The sequence below is a fragment of the Propithecus coquereli genome, unplaced genomic scaffold (assembly GCF_000956105.1).
Source record: "Propithecus coquereli isolate 6110/MARCELLA unplaced genomic scaffold, Pcoq_1.0 Scaffold125, whole genome shotgun sequence".
NCBI lineage: Eukaryota > Metazoa > Chordata > Mammalia > Primates > Indriidae > Propithecus > Propithecus coquereli.
In genome coordinates, this window is record NW_012136636.1 from 5,813,152 (window position 1) to 5,829,908 (window position 16,757).

The 16,757-nt window shown below is 39.1% G+C and overlaps 1 protein-coding gene across 1 annotated transcript in view; it reads left to right on the forward strand.

Moving 5' to 3' along the window:
* The window catches only part of MYO16 (myosin XVI), a 542,291-nt gene that overhangs the window by 448,689 nt on the left and 76,845 nt on the right, over positions 1–16,757 (forward strand). Inside the window, exons 28-29 of the mRNA XM_012637927.1 lie at positions 10,634–10,730; positions 15,419–15,665. Of these exons, the coding sequence (XP_012493381.1) occupies positions 10,634–10,730; positions 15,419–15,665 (344 nt within the window). The remainder of the gene's footprint in view (positions 1–10,633; positions 10,731–15,418; positions 15,666–16,757) is intronic.

Consider the following 16,757-nt stretch of genomic DNA (forward strand, 5'->3'; position numbering starts at 1 on the left):
AGGGAGCAAGAATAGAGCTGGGCAGCCAGTTGGCAAAGGAACCTAGTAGCCTGGTAAGAGAGAGTGATGGTGGCTGGATGAAGAAAGAAGTGATGAGGGACAGAAAGGAGGGGACCTCACGTGGCCTTCAGCAAATGAGCTAAGTTCTATGGACTTGAAGAGTAGAATCTATTTTAAAACCAAAATTTTTTTGTTTTTGAGACAGAGTCTCTCTGTGTTGCCTTGGCTAGAATGCCATGGCGTCATCCTAGCTCACAGCAACCTCACACTCCTGGGCTCAAGCGATCCTTCTGCCTCAGCCTCCCGAGTAGCTGGGACTACAGGCATGTGTCACCATGCCTGGCTAATTTTTTCTATGTATTTTTAGTTGTCCAATTAATTTTTCTTTCTATTTTTAGTAGAGACGGGATCTCACTCTTGCTCAGGCTGGTCTCGAACTCCTGAACTCAAACAATCCTCCCGCTTCGGCTTCCCAGAGTGCTAGGATTACAGGCCTGAGCCACCGCGCCCAGCCTTAAAACCAAAATATTAATGTAGGTCAGGAACATACTCAAGCTCTTCTTAACAAGTATGAATTTGCTGCACAAAATATGTGTGGAGCTCTAGAGGATGAAAAAGCCTCGGCCCCTTAGGGGCTGAAAGCGGAAGATAGTTCACAAAATTAAATGTGAGTCTCAAAGCAAACACCAGTGCTCCACACGAAAAGTATTTGGAAAAATAGGAAAGCAGTGTAAGTATATTTGAATATCTAAAAATATTCTTAAGGACGAACAAATGTAGAATCAGACGCCAAGGATAAAGGGCCATGGGTATTCATATTTTTAGAAGAAAAGCAAACAACAAAATACATAAATGCCAGTACCTTGGCAGACAGGGGTGGAAGAAGGGCCCCCACATAAGTGTACGTATGTGCCCCAGTGCATACAAAGGCTGTGGTTATGCTTGTGTGCTGTTTAATCATTTATAACACGCACATTCCATGGGGCAAGAAATTATTGACATTATTTAGGCCATTTTATTGAAAAGAAAGATTAAGTGTGCTCTTTAAATGAATACATTAACTTATCCACTACTTTTTTGTGATTTTGAAGCTAATCAGCCTTGTTTGAGCATGGCGTTGGTTTGTTTTCATGATGGGTCTCTTTAGGAGAAGGAATTTTTTTTTAAGTACCCTTGACCATGTTGATATGATTTTCATAATGAAATAATATAGAGGATCACATAGTGAGTAATTCAATACTAAGCTCAAAATAGTAGTTTTTATTCTTCACTGCCTGCCATGCAGGTCATACTCTTCTAGGTGAGAATAATTAATTTTTCTTAAACTATAATTATATGTAATTTAAGCCAAACCACCTTCTTCAAATACCAGAAGATACAGTACTCTATTAGATGTGTGTGGCTGTAATTATCTTTTCTGTGTTGAAGTTAAACTTCCAAGAATAGTCTATTTATAACAAAGAGAACTTGTATTTTAGTATAAATTTATCCTTTGAGGATGTTTAAAAGTACATTCAGATATTCAGGGCCAGGCTGAACATTAGAATATCTCTATTTCATAGTTTTTCAACAGAAGCATGAAAATGTAAAATGTTGAAATATTAATAGTAAAATATCCACACACAAAAAAGTAATGGTCATTCTTAGAAATTTAATGAATCAAAGAACCAAATGGAGGAAACATGTGAATTCAGCCTGGAGAGGATGAATTTTCGTTAAATGGTTCCTTTGCTGAGCTCCTTGAAAGGATAGACCATGTTCTGTTCATCCCTGTGGTAGCAGAGTGTGGCCCAGGGCTGGGTGAGAAAGGCCCTCAGCAAACATTTGACTTATGAATGGATGGATGAATGAATGAATGAATGATGAGTGAATAGATATTCAGAGCAGACAGATGGATGGATGATGGGTGAATAAATGTGAGACAAAGAAAATCAGGAAAGTATAAGTATAGTGCACCTCAGTGCTGTGAGAAAATGATATAGAACCAGAAATGAATTGTAGGCAAAGGACCATTCATGGCACACATGTGGGAAAGTTGGGGTTTAGGGGCATGTTTCTTTTTTAAGAGATGACTTGGTAGGTACAGAAACATTTTTGCATGGTAAAAATAGAAAGAACATTGTTTTAAAGGAACACAGTGCCATTCTCAGACCAGCGGGAAGGAAAATAAGTCTGATGGGAGACATCAGAACACATAAAAGAGAGACAGTATTGTTTACGTCATCATCAATAAAGGTATTTTTTTTTTAAGTGGGAACAGATTTATATTGCTAGGCACTTGAGAAAATACCAGAGCATTTTTCTGGAATGCTAATATTAATATTATAGTAAAGAATATAACTACTTTTAATGCAACAATGATATTACATGTCCTGTCTTTAAGCTGGAAATATTTCTAGAATAGTGTTAATGTTTTTAGAGCAAGGGAAATTAAACATTTTAAAGATCATTTTTATCACTAATAATGAAAATAAAGCATTTTCATTGCAGCAAAGAAACTAGCATTCACAACAAAACACTTCCCATTAAAATATAATCTATGTTAATAAAACGTTCCAATAACTGTATACATAGAAATAACGGGATAGCGTCTGACCCAACATTGACAACAGTAGCAATATCGTTCAGTAAGAACTCTGAACGTGAGAATGCTGGGGCCCCTGACAGCACACAATGAAGGAATGAAGGCTTACATTGGTCTTCTGTTACAGAGAAGTGTGTGGGAACTTAAAATAATGGTAAATAACAGCCCTTTTAGAGGAGGAAAAAGGGTTGGCTCTTCAGAGATTAATAAAGATCATATTGTGGAGGGCTTTGAATGTTAAACCCAAAAGTAAGCATTTTAGTTTGTAGGCAACATGGACTCATTGAAGTTTCTGGAAGATTAATAAATTGGAGACAGTATGCAAGGTGAGTAAAAAAGCAGGAAAAGAACAGAGGATGAGTTAAGGTCTAGATTTTGGTCTGCTGTGATTTTATAACAGAGATGGTGACACCGGAAACAGAACATTTAACATCTTTGTTTCTTTAATCACACTAGATGTATTTTTGTTAAATGAATACGTCAAATAGTTTAACCAGATTTAAAATGTTTAAGATTTCATTATTTTAGATGAATGCATTTTTTAAATACCTGAGCTCATATTACAACTAGTGTCTATTAAAATCTTTTTTATTTTTACTTTTTGGAATTCTGCCCTTCTCCATTTTAGTAATCCATTTCCTTTCATATCTTTCACCTTAATCTATGTGAATTGAGACCTTTATGCTTTTCAACATTATTCTAGCCCATAAATATCTCATGCTTAAGTGGAATAATCAAACAAGTTATTCAAATAATGACAGAACCAGGAATTTTCTATAGTATAGAGAAATATACAAGGTACATTAGTGACATAGATGTATTATTGTAATGAATTTATTATTATAAGGTATACACAAAACTGAAGGTTCACTAAGCCATGTGGGTTTTAATGGATGAAAAGGAGCTTACCTAGTAGACAATTTCAGAGAAGGGTTGACAAAAAACGAAGTAATATACTTGAAGCCAGAGGAGAAAAACAAGTTCCCATTTGGGATCAGCAAGCAATATGACATAGTTTAGTAATAGATAAACTTGAATGCATTGAATAAGGTCTAGAGTTCTGCTGTGCAACATCAAGCCTATAGTTAGCAATACTGTATTGCACACTTAAAAATCCAAGAGGGTAGATCTCATGTTAAGTGTTCTTGCCACATTTTTTTTTTTTTGAAGGAAAGAAAAAAAAGGTACCAAAGGAGCCATGCAACAGAGTCTAGTAAACGTTTCAAAGGTTTGTGAACATCATCCTAAAAATCACAGCAAGCTATTAAATAAATTTAAGCAAGAAAGTAACATAATGAGGTTGAAGTTTAGAAAGATCACTCTGAAGATATTTTTAAAAAATGAATCAATGTGGCCCTAGGATCATTTAGGGAGCTACTGCAATTATTCAGAAAAGCAAACAGAAAGTAGATTTGAGAGATATCAGTAGAGTTTATGACGAAATGAAGCTCAAAGGAGAAAGGTAAACACACTTAGACGACTCTTGGGTTCTGGCTTGGGGGATAAGTTGATGATGGCTCCCTTAGCCCACAAAAGCAATGGTGGGTAGAGATGGATGGAAAATGGTGCAGGTGAAATGCTATTTGTAAATACACTGGGATTGAGGTGCTCAGGGAACCACCAGGAGGTCTCATTCAGTGAGGTGGACAGTACAGGGTAAGAGGAATACATGGGAGGCTAAGGTGCCTACAAAACATCAGTATAAACATGTACACAAGCAAGGAGATGGGTTACCTAGGTCTAGACTCACGACGTAGATAAACATATAGATTTATGAGTAGAATAATGAATTTATCTGCAGAGATTGTAAAAAGTGGTAAGAGTATTTAATGGAGAACTCTGAGTATTTAATGGAGAACTCTGAGCTAACATCTAATTAGGGAGCATAAATACAAGAGCCTGTGACAAACATGGGAAGAGAGGTGGCAGAACCAGAGCAGGGGACCGGGTGAGCTTGTCACAGAAGTCAAGCTTCAAGAAGAGAGAGTGACCTAGAACCTAACCACAGACCATCACTGGCACCATCAAGGAGTGTGTTAGAAATGCAAATTCATAGGCCGCCTCCCAACCTATTGAATCAGAATCTACATTTTAACAAAATCCCCGAGTGATTAATATGCATGCTGCAATTGGAGATCATATACCGGTCTCAAGAGCATCTGTTGGTTTTATTCTGGAGCCAGGGGGCTCAGATTAATCTTACCTCTGCACTAACTTTGGGTGTGGCCATGTGAATGCCATGTCTTCTTTCCTAAAACATGTCTTCTTTTCTTATAAGATGAACAGGTGGAGCTGGATGATGTCTAAGATCCATCTAAAGCTGTATGGTTATGGGCTCCCTGTTTTTCTGCTCCCCTCTGTAGCTGAGAAATCCTATTAGTCTAATCTGCCATAAGTATCATAATTGTGCATGTCCTTGGGGGAAATTGTAGTATTATTTCAAAATAAATTTTAGCCATTTTTCTATATCACCCATAAGTAACTAAAGACCTTCGTGCATTTTAATTGACGTGTCCGTCTTTGTCAAAGCAGAGCCATGTGACCTCAGCCATGTGACCTGAGCCTTCTCCCTTAGCTTACCTACAAGGGAAACAATTACTCATATTATTTAGTGGCAGTAAATGAATGAACTAAATTAACTCACACATAAAAATGTGTCTTCTTCAAATCTACAAGAATTCATGATATAACAAAATGAGGGCTGTCACTCTTTTTCTATACTACCAATATGTAAGATTAGTTCTACATGGGTCATTTTTCTCCATTTCATTAATATAGGGAGAAATATGCATCATATATCATATCAAAGGATAATAGCTAGATTTTTTATTTGTAAATGCTTTTTCAAAAATACTGCCAGAAACACACAGCACTACTAAAAATTGTCTAAAAAAAAAAAAAAGAAGTGCTTACAGGTTCCCTTGAATCTCTCTGCTAACACAGCTTCCACGCCACCTACACTCTGTCACAATCACCGTCCCAGCATTTGTCTGAACCTCCACAGCCTACACCTCTCAAAAAAAAAAAAAAAAAAAAAAAAAAAAAAAATCCCTGAAAACTGTAGCAGTGATTGGAGCTTTGGAAGTCATCAATGACAATTTTGTTTAATCTTTTAAAATCTGTCACTTAAAAAAAAAACCTAATGGTTTTCTAATAAAAATAGCGATGAGCGATGACTGTGATTCACAGATGGTTTACTTTTACAGGAGTCAGAATGACATTAACATGTTAATCTCAGATAAGAACACTCTGCCTCTAGGAGTGCATGGGGAGAGGGCTCACTGGGGGAACATTTTAACCTCTCCTTTTCTCTGATTAGGGACAAACATCCTTTGATGTGAAAATGCTGCTAAAATCAAGAATGTAGGTGATCTGAACCTTTGGTCTGATTTGGATGAATCTTAATTTATTGGATTTGACATGGCACACTAAGACCCTGATTATACAGAAACATTCATTTCATAGGAAGAAAAACCAAAAATGACTGATAATTTTCTTCCAGTCAATGTCATTAATAGACATTGTAAATACCTGGAAATTCAGGATTCCTGTGATCTTGTCTGAGTTTCTCTGCTAAAGGAAGATTCTTAGATTTATGTTCTCATTAATCCCCAGCATGAGGGAAAGTAGAGGAGTTTACCAACTAAAGTCAACCGTTTCTTAGGAAGAACTCCAAAATACTACTAACCTGCTGATTTCATTTGTTTTGGGGAGAAGAAACATTGACTACCAACATGGCATCTCTACAAAACGAGGAAAGTTAAACAAGTGCTAAAACTTCCAATGAGAATCTCTAAATATTGCCAATCTACAAATAAATTATGTAGTACAAAATGACATGAAATAAAAGGGTCCATTAGATACCATATGGTATGCCCAAGTATTAAATGACAATTTCTTTTTAAATCATCTGAATGTATTGGCAGCACCATCCCCACCATTTCACAAAGTCCTTAGCCATGTCTTAATGGGATCCTTGTATTGTGAGTTCAGACTTCCACCCCAAACTCAGAAGCTCAGAAGTCCCTCATAACTTACAAAGCCCTTGGCTGTACCTCGACAGGGCAGATTTTCACAGGTACAGCTACACAAAAGTTCACAGGAGCCTGTGGAATAGGCCTGCCCTTCCAACTCCTGCCGTTTCAGGCATCTGCCCAGAGCACGTTTCACCTTCCCTGGTACACCCCCTGTGCTCCACCTTCCCACTCTGCTCCTATCCTGCCTGTGTCCCAACCCTCAGCTCCCAGCTAGAAGTCCTTTTCTCCCCTCCAAGTCCGACCTGGCACGCAGATGTGCCCTATGAAACTTCTGTCCACTTCTCAACCACCCACCCCCAGGTGTTCTGAAAACTCTAGTACTTCCTGAGAAAAATCCACTTCATCTTCTGCACTTACTTCCTGTCTAATTTAGCCTCCATAGCTGAACCAAAAACCGGCTATTTTCTGAAAATTCTCTATCCTGAGATTTCCCTTTTTCTCATTCTCTTTGTCTTAGAGGAGAAGGGACCAGCTGAGTCCTTCCTCCCCAGCCTTTGGCTCCACCATCATGGACCATCTTCACGCCAGTTTCCTTTTCCTTTTATTCCATCCACGATTCTCTCTATCCTCTCCTGCCGTCCCTAGCTTATTTCTGGGTTGCTGATTGACGTCAGGGTCTGACTTGGTTTTTCATTTACCATCATATCTTATTTTCATCCTAGAAGATATCATCTGTCTCTATGACTCATCTTTCACAAGGATTTCACAATTCTTTATCTTCTGTTCTTTTTCTTAAATCTGAATCCATCCTACCCACATCCCTACCACTTGTGCTCTTCAGGAGATATAAACATGTATAATGGCAAACACTCAATGCACAATAATAGCAGAAATAAAGAATTACTTGTAGGGTGTCCGGTAAACACAAATGCAAACTGTCAAAGCCCTACTGGACATGGAGAAGTGCACATCAGAAATGTGCACCTCCAGTAATGGAGGTGAGGTTCGATATCAGTCATAAAGGGTGAACAGGACATGAGGCAGATGTGAAATCTTCCAGGCCTAAATCGTCAGTTGCGTTATCTTGCCCAGCCTTGCCAACTGCCTCCCAAAGCTCAGCCCAGCAATCCATTCTCCAGAAGTTTTCAGAAGGATCTTTACAAAATTCAAAATAAATTTTAAAATCAATTTTTATAAAATTTGGATCTGATCCTCTTTAAATCTCCCAGCATATCCCAATTGCTTAAAAAGAAAATAAATGTCTGTGTTTTTCCTAGAATACCCTTCAGTGATGTGGCCACCAGTCACATGTGGGGCTCCTCCCTCATCACTATACACACAGCTGTACCCCAGATGGTTTGTTATTTTCTGGTTCTTGCCTTTCACAGGGTAGTTTCTCTGTGTCTCATTCATCTTCTCCCACCTTTCCAAGATGCCCTGGAAAAACCCTGCTTATCCCTCAAACCCAAATCAAATGGCTTCTCCGTGAATCCTACCTGATCACATCATGCTTGCTGTGTTCCTCGGACATAGCTCTGTCATTGCTCTGAGCATTATTCCGGTATTATTGCCATAATTTGCTCACTACTGACCTTCCCCAGTAAATTATGATTCCTGGAGAACAGGAACCTCCTTCGTATCTTCCAAAATCTAGTGCAATGCTTGGGATAAATCTACTTTGGTTTTCTGAATGGCTGTCAGAAATGCTATAAGAGACTATGAGCATCTTGTCCAATGCCCTCCCTACCCAGGGTCTCCAGTGACCTGGGGAATGAAAGTAGAATCCTGCCAGGCGCGGTGGCTCACGCCTGTAATCCTAGCACTCTGGGAGGCCGAGGCGGGTGGATCGCTCAAGGTCAGGAGTTCAAGACCAGCCTGAACAAGAGTGAGACCCCATCTCTACTAAAAAATAGAAAGAAATGATCTGGACAACTAAAAATATACATATATAGAAAAATTAGCCGGGCATGGTGGCACATGCCTGTAGTCCCAGCTACTCGGGAGGCTGAGGCAGAAGGATCACTTGAGCCCAGGAGTGTGAGGTTGCTGTGAGCTAGGCTAATGCCATGAAACTCACTCTAGCCAGGGCAACAGAGTGAGGCTCTGTCTCAAAAAAAAAAAAAAAAAAAAAAAGAAAGTAGCATCCTGTTCCCCTATTTCCATCCCACAGGTCTTTCAGCCATGTTGTTCTCTCTGCATACATTAATTTCCCTTTGATCATGATTGATTCCCCTCATTGTGGACTATTTCTACCATCATTCTTCTGAAGTCTTGTTTTGGAACCCAGGTTTGTATGAAATTTGCTTTTGGAATTTAGCTTCCCACAGAGAGTCACATCCCACAATCAGTGATGAACAGAGAGGTGACATGCTCCCTCCTTCCCAGTGCCTGTCTCACAGATTTGTTCTGCAGAGCTCACAGACAGGACCAACTGTTCTTCCTGTCGGCTGCCAAAATAAGTCAGCAGTTGGGAAGGGGGAAAAAAAGACTATGAATTATGGAAAATAACTAGGAAGAGAGAATGGCAATAAATGAAAAAAGAAAGTAACAAGTCCCAGTAACCACCTACCCATGTGACTGTCTCAAATTTCAACCAACTAAAAGAAAACAAAATGAAGAAGAACATCTAGTCAACCAGGGGTCTCGGAAACAGACCGGCAGTTGAGAGCTTTCCCCGGTGGATCTAATTAATTGGCCTGACTGCCGTAATACAAGGTCTGGGTCACAATCTCCAGCAAAACTGTGTGTTTCATTAAGACCACAGATCATGGATGCAAAGAGTTAGGTGAAAGCGGGGAAGTGACGAAGTGTGTTTGGAATAAATTCGGTTTTCATGTGAAAAGGTTCATGAAGCATCTCGGGCCAAGCGCTGTGAAGACAAGCCTGACCTATAAACCTTCCAGTAGCTAATGGCGTGTGCGTACATGCCAGCTCTGGTGTCACTGTGATATATGGCATAGGCCGTGGGGTGTCAGCATTTTAATGTCCCCAGATCACGCTTGGGAGCACATGTGTCAGTCTTCTCACTTTAATGGTGTTTATCTCCAATGCTAAGAATATGATCATGAACTTATCACAGCAGTATTTTCCCTTTATGTAACAGAATATCACCTCAGAGCTTCCTCGGCACCTCACGTTAGGATCTGCCAGGCTCTTCTGCGATTATTTATGTCTGTTTCCCCTAAGAGACTACGGAGCACTCACTATGTGAGGGGTGTTCCTCACACCTACCACAGTTCTGTGAATTCTTAGAAAATAAGCACAACACACAAGAAAATGATTTTAAAAGTGTATGAATGTGGCTTATCATTATGTGTTTTTAAGAATTTTCTTTGGCAGCTGTCTTCATCAGTAGTAGCGCGTTTGGACAAGTTTGCATGCCAGTAGAGCTTTTCGTGGAAACTGATTTGGTGTCATGCTAAAATTTCTTTTTAAAAATTCTCTAGAAGCATGTTCATTGCATAACTACTGTTTGTGCAAACATCTAGAAGAATGTTGCTCACAGAGGTCTTTCTTGAGACTTTTTTTTTATTTTTGTGCTGAAGTTCTATAATTGCAGTGGTATAAACATGGTATAGTGAAAAAGTAATTGAAATTAAGCGATTTTATATGTCTGCTTTATGTTTTGTTTTGGTTGTTGTGTATGTGTGTTTTCCTTTATGGAAACTTAATCTCCCTGCTTTGTGTGGTGGGAAGAAAAGGATCACAGAGGAAAGAGAAGGGTGTAGCTCTGGAATGTGAGAATTCATTCATGAGGATGGTTTTATCTTCTGATAGAGTCAAGGCCAATGTTTTTCTCTTGCACTGCTTGGTGCAACCACCACATCAGTAATGTGTAGGCATTTGCAAACATTCTGGTGACAATATGTACACACAGCAGATGTACTTATTAGAACAAAACGTTTGGGATTTTGACTGAATGTAATAGTGTTAAAAGTCAGGCAGATGTAATTAATTTTGTTGGTTTGTTCCTTCTAATCCTCTGCTGGAAAAATCTCTTGTCTGATTATTTTTCCATCATTATTTTGGCATCTTCATGCTGTTAAATGTTTCCCTGCTGTTTGCATTTTAGATGGGAGTCCGAAAAGTGTTTCTAAAATACTGGCATGCTGACCAGCTCAATGAATTGTGTCTACAGTTGCAGAGAAAAATTATAACCTGCCAAAAAGGTAACAGTTATACACAGACATTCCTGAACTTCTTTGAGTTATAAAGTACAAAATTATTTAGCACACCCCCAAGTTGAAATGTCAATGGGATCTGCATCATAGTGGACCACTCTATCCATTCCTGGATGTCACATTCTGGCGATAGGTTTTGGGTGGTCAGGAAGCATTGTGGCTTAGTTTTCTACGTACCTGTCCCTAAATCAGCATGTGTAGACATTGCTCATACTTTATTTGGTAGTTATTTCATATGAAGTTTTTATTAAATTTCCATGTAAATCACAGTTTGGAAAAGGGAATATACATATCTCATTGTTCATTCATTCCTTACCTTGCAAATATTCAGGCCTGTTGATCCTTTCAAGAAACACAGGACAATAAGAAGGTACCTTTTAATCTGCAGCAGAAAAACTCCCCATCTGGTGTTGAGGTCCAGCTATTCCTATGTTGTTTCAGTAGTGCCACTGGTTTGCCCAAGTTTGGAGAAGTCAAACAAGCCAATTAACCAAATAACATTTTCTATAATGCTACATATGCCTTGGAAAAAACCTTGACTTTATGTTTCCTGGATGAAGTGATGATAATACTTGGAGTCCTGACTTTGATAGCTGACAGTATCTATTTCACTTTAACTTCGGGAGAGATTCCATTCAGAATTTCTTTTTCCTATCAAAACTCAAGTGGCTATTTAAATGGGTATATTTATAAAAACACAATTATGTTTCACATAACATGTATAGGCTTGACAGATTTTTTTACTTTTAATATGCTTACTCATTTAATTGTAATATATATTTGTACATAAATATATATATATGTCTTAAAGGAAGGTAAAAGAGGGAGAAATTAATCTATATGCTAGCTTTTGGTGGGTCTTATAATGACCGTAGTTCTCTGGTATATTTGAAATTGTTAATTAACCTGGAACCTGATAGGGTGCAGAAATTAGTTTTATTCTGTGCAAGCCTCTGTCCATCTTTCCTGCAGGACTCGTGTGGGCATGCCTCCGTGGGAATCTCCAGCGGGTCCCATCATTTTCTAATAATAAAAAGTCCTGCTATGTGCTAGTCCCTCAAATAGCCTCAGTTCAGAATTTAACACGTCCGGTTGAAGTAATGATCAAAAATTAGAACCCCATTCCGAGTCAGACCATCCTTCCTGGCTGTTTCTGGCCTGTTCCCTGGGGAACATCCCGTGGGGAAGTGGGCAAGGTACTGATCCTTACATACTCAGGGCGCTGCGGATCCTCCAGGGTTAACAAGCAGGAGCAGAAGGCGGGGCGGAGGACAGGCCTTCTGGTGGCACCAGTGGGCTTTGGCGCTGGTCTCCTCTGGCTGAGAGGACTTACATGGCTCTCACATATCTGGGAGCATGTCAGTGACTCCCTTCTCTAAATGCCAACATTTCTTCTTTGGCCAGTCCTTGTAAACCTCCCTCCGCCCCTGGTCACCCTGTGGACCCTCTGTCAGGGGCTCGTTGCTCTCTCAGTAGCCATCTCTTTTTTGAAAACTACATCTAGTGCCCATGAAACAAACTCTGGGATCACTTCCTGGATGCAGCTTCTCCCCATAGAGCCTTCATCCTACTCAGGGGGCTCAGCTCTGGCCTCTGAGACCTCACAGTCCAGGGTGGCTGCCAGACTTCAGGAGCCACATGTCAAGCTCTCTGGGTGATCTCCTGAAGCCCCTTTCCCTGGGCTGGGGTGGGAGGAGCCTTGGGTGAGGAGTGGCCAACTCCCACCTCTTGGGAAAGAATGCTTCTCTCTGGCTATGATAATCTGGCCTACCTACCTTCAGCCTTCGGCGCAGGGGAGAGGCTGGGGCCACAGGTCTATTCCAGCCCTCCTCCTCTGCAACTTCTATTTGTGTGGCCAGCCCCACCACAACAGAGGTGTCACCTGAGCACCAGCAGCACGTAGGAGCTGATTAGAAATGCAGAGTCCCAGGCCCCACCCAGGACCTACTGAATCCTCAGCTCAAATGGGGACAAGGAGAGTCTCATTTAATATAATGCTATATATGGATAGAACAAAGTATCAGATTCTCCTGGAAATTTTCCTTAAATGTAATTAGAAGAATTTGTATGCTGTCTTCCATCAGGGGTGTGCAGTAGACATTTCTCTTCTATTTAACAAAGATTAAGTTGCTGTACTCCACTGGCCTGGAACAGAAAAAAAAATGAATAGCACTCTAATTTGCTTTTCACCTTTCTAAAGATAAAAATTAAGAATGGTCTAAAAAAATGGCATCGAGATAAAAAGCATAATTTCATAGTGCACAAATGAAATAATGGATATAAGAGCATTTAAAAAATTATAGGCTCTTAAAAGTAAAGCATTAGTTATTGGTTTTTATTTTTACATCTCTTAGAACCATTCCCTCAATGCTTCCTGCTAATATTAAATTTACTCAAAATTTATGTAATCTGGAGTCATTACCAGTTTTTTAGAGTGCTATTTTTTTTTCTTTATAAATGTCCAGAGAAAAGAAAACTGTAACTTTTAGTTTTAAATGTAATCATTTTAATTTCAAATTATTCCTACCAGAAGTGTCCTCTCTGACTATACGTGTCCCTTTTATCCTGGATGAAAATCTCTCTGAATTAAGACCTTGTGTGGCTGGTGTCACAGAAGCAATCTTTGGAAATTGTCAGAAAGACAATAAATACCAATATCCATTTGTGGCAAATTTATTTTTTATTAGTTGTCGCTTATTAAAGATACTGATTTTTAGCAACTGGTATAACATTTTTAAAGAATTTTAAAAGGCTGTTAGTATGAATTGTGAGAAAACGGAGTCCTCTGGATGCGGGACAATAGATTCTCGGGTGGATGCGAGCCCAGTGAGTGGCTTTGCCGTAGTAGGAGGTCAGAGGAAGCCTGGCATATACACATTAATCTCCTCTTTATTCCAAGAGATTAAACATCTTGAATATACTCTCATCTTCACCCTCCAAAAGTCAGTGTCTCAATTTTTGTAACGTAACAAGAAAGTGCAAGCGAACAGGCCGATTTAAGGTCTCTGCTCCCTTCTCTCTCAGCGCCTGTCACGTGGTTCGTACTTCAACACTTTGTTCCACACTTTAGATTCCTGGTAGTCTGACTGTACCTTGTACTGTTCAATTTTTTTTCCTTTAGATCATTTCAGCATAACTTTTTTACAGTTATCTTAATGTAACTGCTTTCTAGTGTAACTGAACATTTAGTATTGCCATCTGGGGAAAAAAAGGCCTTAAGCATTTTAGATATCTACGTATTATTTTCCTCTGAAGCCATAATTGTAGAAAGTTGTGTTCAGCTTTCTGCTATCTAATCAAGTGTAGGTATCAAAGTGGATATCACACATAACCAACCTATTTGTTATTTTATAGCTATGGAGTATTTTAAAGCACTTAATGTTTTATAGGCTTTTCCCTTCCCCAAGGACGAGAATAAAGTGTCTTTGCTGCATGCATTGACATGCATTTTCTCTGAAATTATAAATCTTCTATAATTGTAACAACTCCTTCTAATCTTGGATACTTAGAATTGGAAGAGATGGCATCACAGAGTTTCAAAGACTCGAATCAGAATTCCCCCCACAACACCTGTGCACCTCACCCGTCCACTCTACCCGTGAGAGGAGGCCACTGTGCTCACGTTGCACATGCCCAGGGATTGCACACCAACTCCCTTTCTCATAAGGCAGCCCGATCCACTGCTGATTGCTGGAAAGTTGTTTCTAGTATTGATTGCACATATGTTTCCCTCTGACTTTCCTGGTTGTTGATCTGCCCCAGGAAAGCTAAAATCATGTCTGTACAACCGCAGGCTAAGGGAATACCATTTGGCCTCGTAAGCACAGAGGGGATATGAACCCTGGCTCTGCCATCCATGGGTTGTGTTTACGTGGAGCAGTTTTCTTGGTGTCACTAAGAAAATTACTATTGTGTCTAAAATGAAGATAATGACATATATTATCATTGAGTTTCAGCATTAAATGATATAATGGAGTGTCTGACACATAGAAGTACTTTTAAATGGTGGTCTTTTTATTTTCAATTCTTACGTGTTACTGACATATTAGTGACTTCAAAGAGTTTTCACTCACTTGTTTTCTCCAATTCTTACACATATTTCTAGCCCTTCTTTCCTAGAGAGGAGGGAGAATGTTTTATATTTCCACTGCATCTCTTTCCAGAGTCTTATACGTAGTGTTAATTTCTCCAGGAATGAAAGCAGAGTCTTAGAAATAATAATATATGCATGATATTTTCAAAGAACTCCACAAGACTTAGATGTTTATGTAAGAATCTGATACCATGAAAGATGATCAGTGCATCCCAAAATGGTCCAGTTGAAGCCACACCCCAAAATTCTCTAGGGCTTGGACCTAGTTCTTTCTCACTGATTTAACTGCCACCCATCAGTGTCCAGCTTGTAATACCAAAACAGTGAAGGACCCTTTATCATAAACATTACCTGCAGGACCTATTCAGGTCAAAGATTTTTGCCTTTACGTTATCATTACTGAATTAAGATATCTTTTTTAATACAAGAGATTAGAATGTTTTAGTACATTCTTATTCTGGGTTGACTGTGTGTTATTTTATAGCTGCTCATAGATAAAGATATTGTGGCTTTTGTTTGTGCATGTCTGGGTTTTTCCCTTTTGTTCTGTTCACTGACCCATGATTGTGTTTTTTGATGAAAGTTATCAGAGGATTTTTAGCACGCCAGCACTTGCTTCAGAAGATGAGCATCAAACAGCAAGAGGTCACTTCCATCAATAGCTTTCTGCAGCACACAGAGGACATGGGGCTGAGGACCTACGATGCCCTGGTCATCCAGAATGCTTCAGACATTGCCCGGGAAAATGACAGGCTCCGTAATGAAATGAACATTACCTACCATAAAGAGAAGTTAGAGGGCAGGAACAAGCAAGAGGAAGGAACCAAAAGGTAAAGGCAGAGAGCATGCAACTTTAATTACCATCGTGATTGATTTGATGGAGTCATGAAAATTCTAATAACCCTTAATGCAAAGTTCAATCAAATATGACAGTAGTTACAAGAATAGGCATGCATGATTTGTTATTTGAAAGCCCCTAGCAATCCAAACAGATGCTTTCCCTGTCCTTCCTTTTTATGAGTTAGATGTTATTATGTGATAGTTTACTCATATGAAATAATCATTGCTTTACCTACAATGCTTGGGTCACTTAACTATCTCAACATACTCAAAGTTTAAGCATCTACTATTTCTGTATTAGCAAAAACTTATAGCTGGGCCCCGGTCATATTTATACAGGTGTCATGTATATAAGGCTGGCTTATAGAAACTTCTGGATATCTGACCAAAAAAATTGAGACTCCACTCTGAAAATATGAGAGTGGTGAACTCAATAAGTGGATTGTATGTATTATATTTCCCTGTGTAAACTGTCACATTTTCCTTGCCAATAAGGAAAGCTTTGGGAAAAGTTTTTTTATTTAAAAGTTCATTTTAGATGCTGAGCTTGACATATTATAGAAACACTCAGACAACCTGGTCCTTCTCCATTTTCTCAGCTTCCCTCTCCACGAATGAGGGAGACAGCTATAACCACAGTACCCTTCGCAGGGATGGCAGGAAACTTGTTCCTTTGGATCTTAATTCATTGTCAGGGAGATGTTCTTTTTTTTTTTTCCATAGGAACTTGGCAATATCTTGTTGTTTCTCACTAAAAATGATGTCCCTTTGCCATTTCTGCCTATGTCAAATAATTTTTTATTAAAGTGGAAATGGCAATGTGTATCTCACTAATTAGCTTCAAATATCTCAGTGATTAAATACTGAAAAAAATTCCTTTGTACAAAAAAACTGTAATTAAACATTACAGGGAAAACAAATTATCCACTGAGTGCCATGCTTTCATCTTCAGCTATTTCATTTTCTACATGGGCGGCTGACTCTGCCTTGGGTAGACTCTAGGCCTGTTTGTGTTCTGCCACAGGAAGATATAATTATAAAAACAAATGCTCGGAAACTCCTTGTAAAATGAATGTATTGGC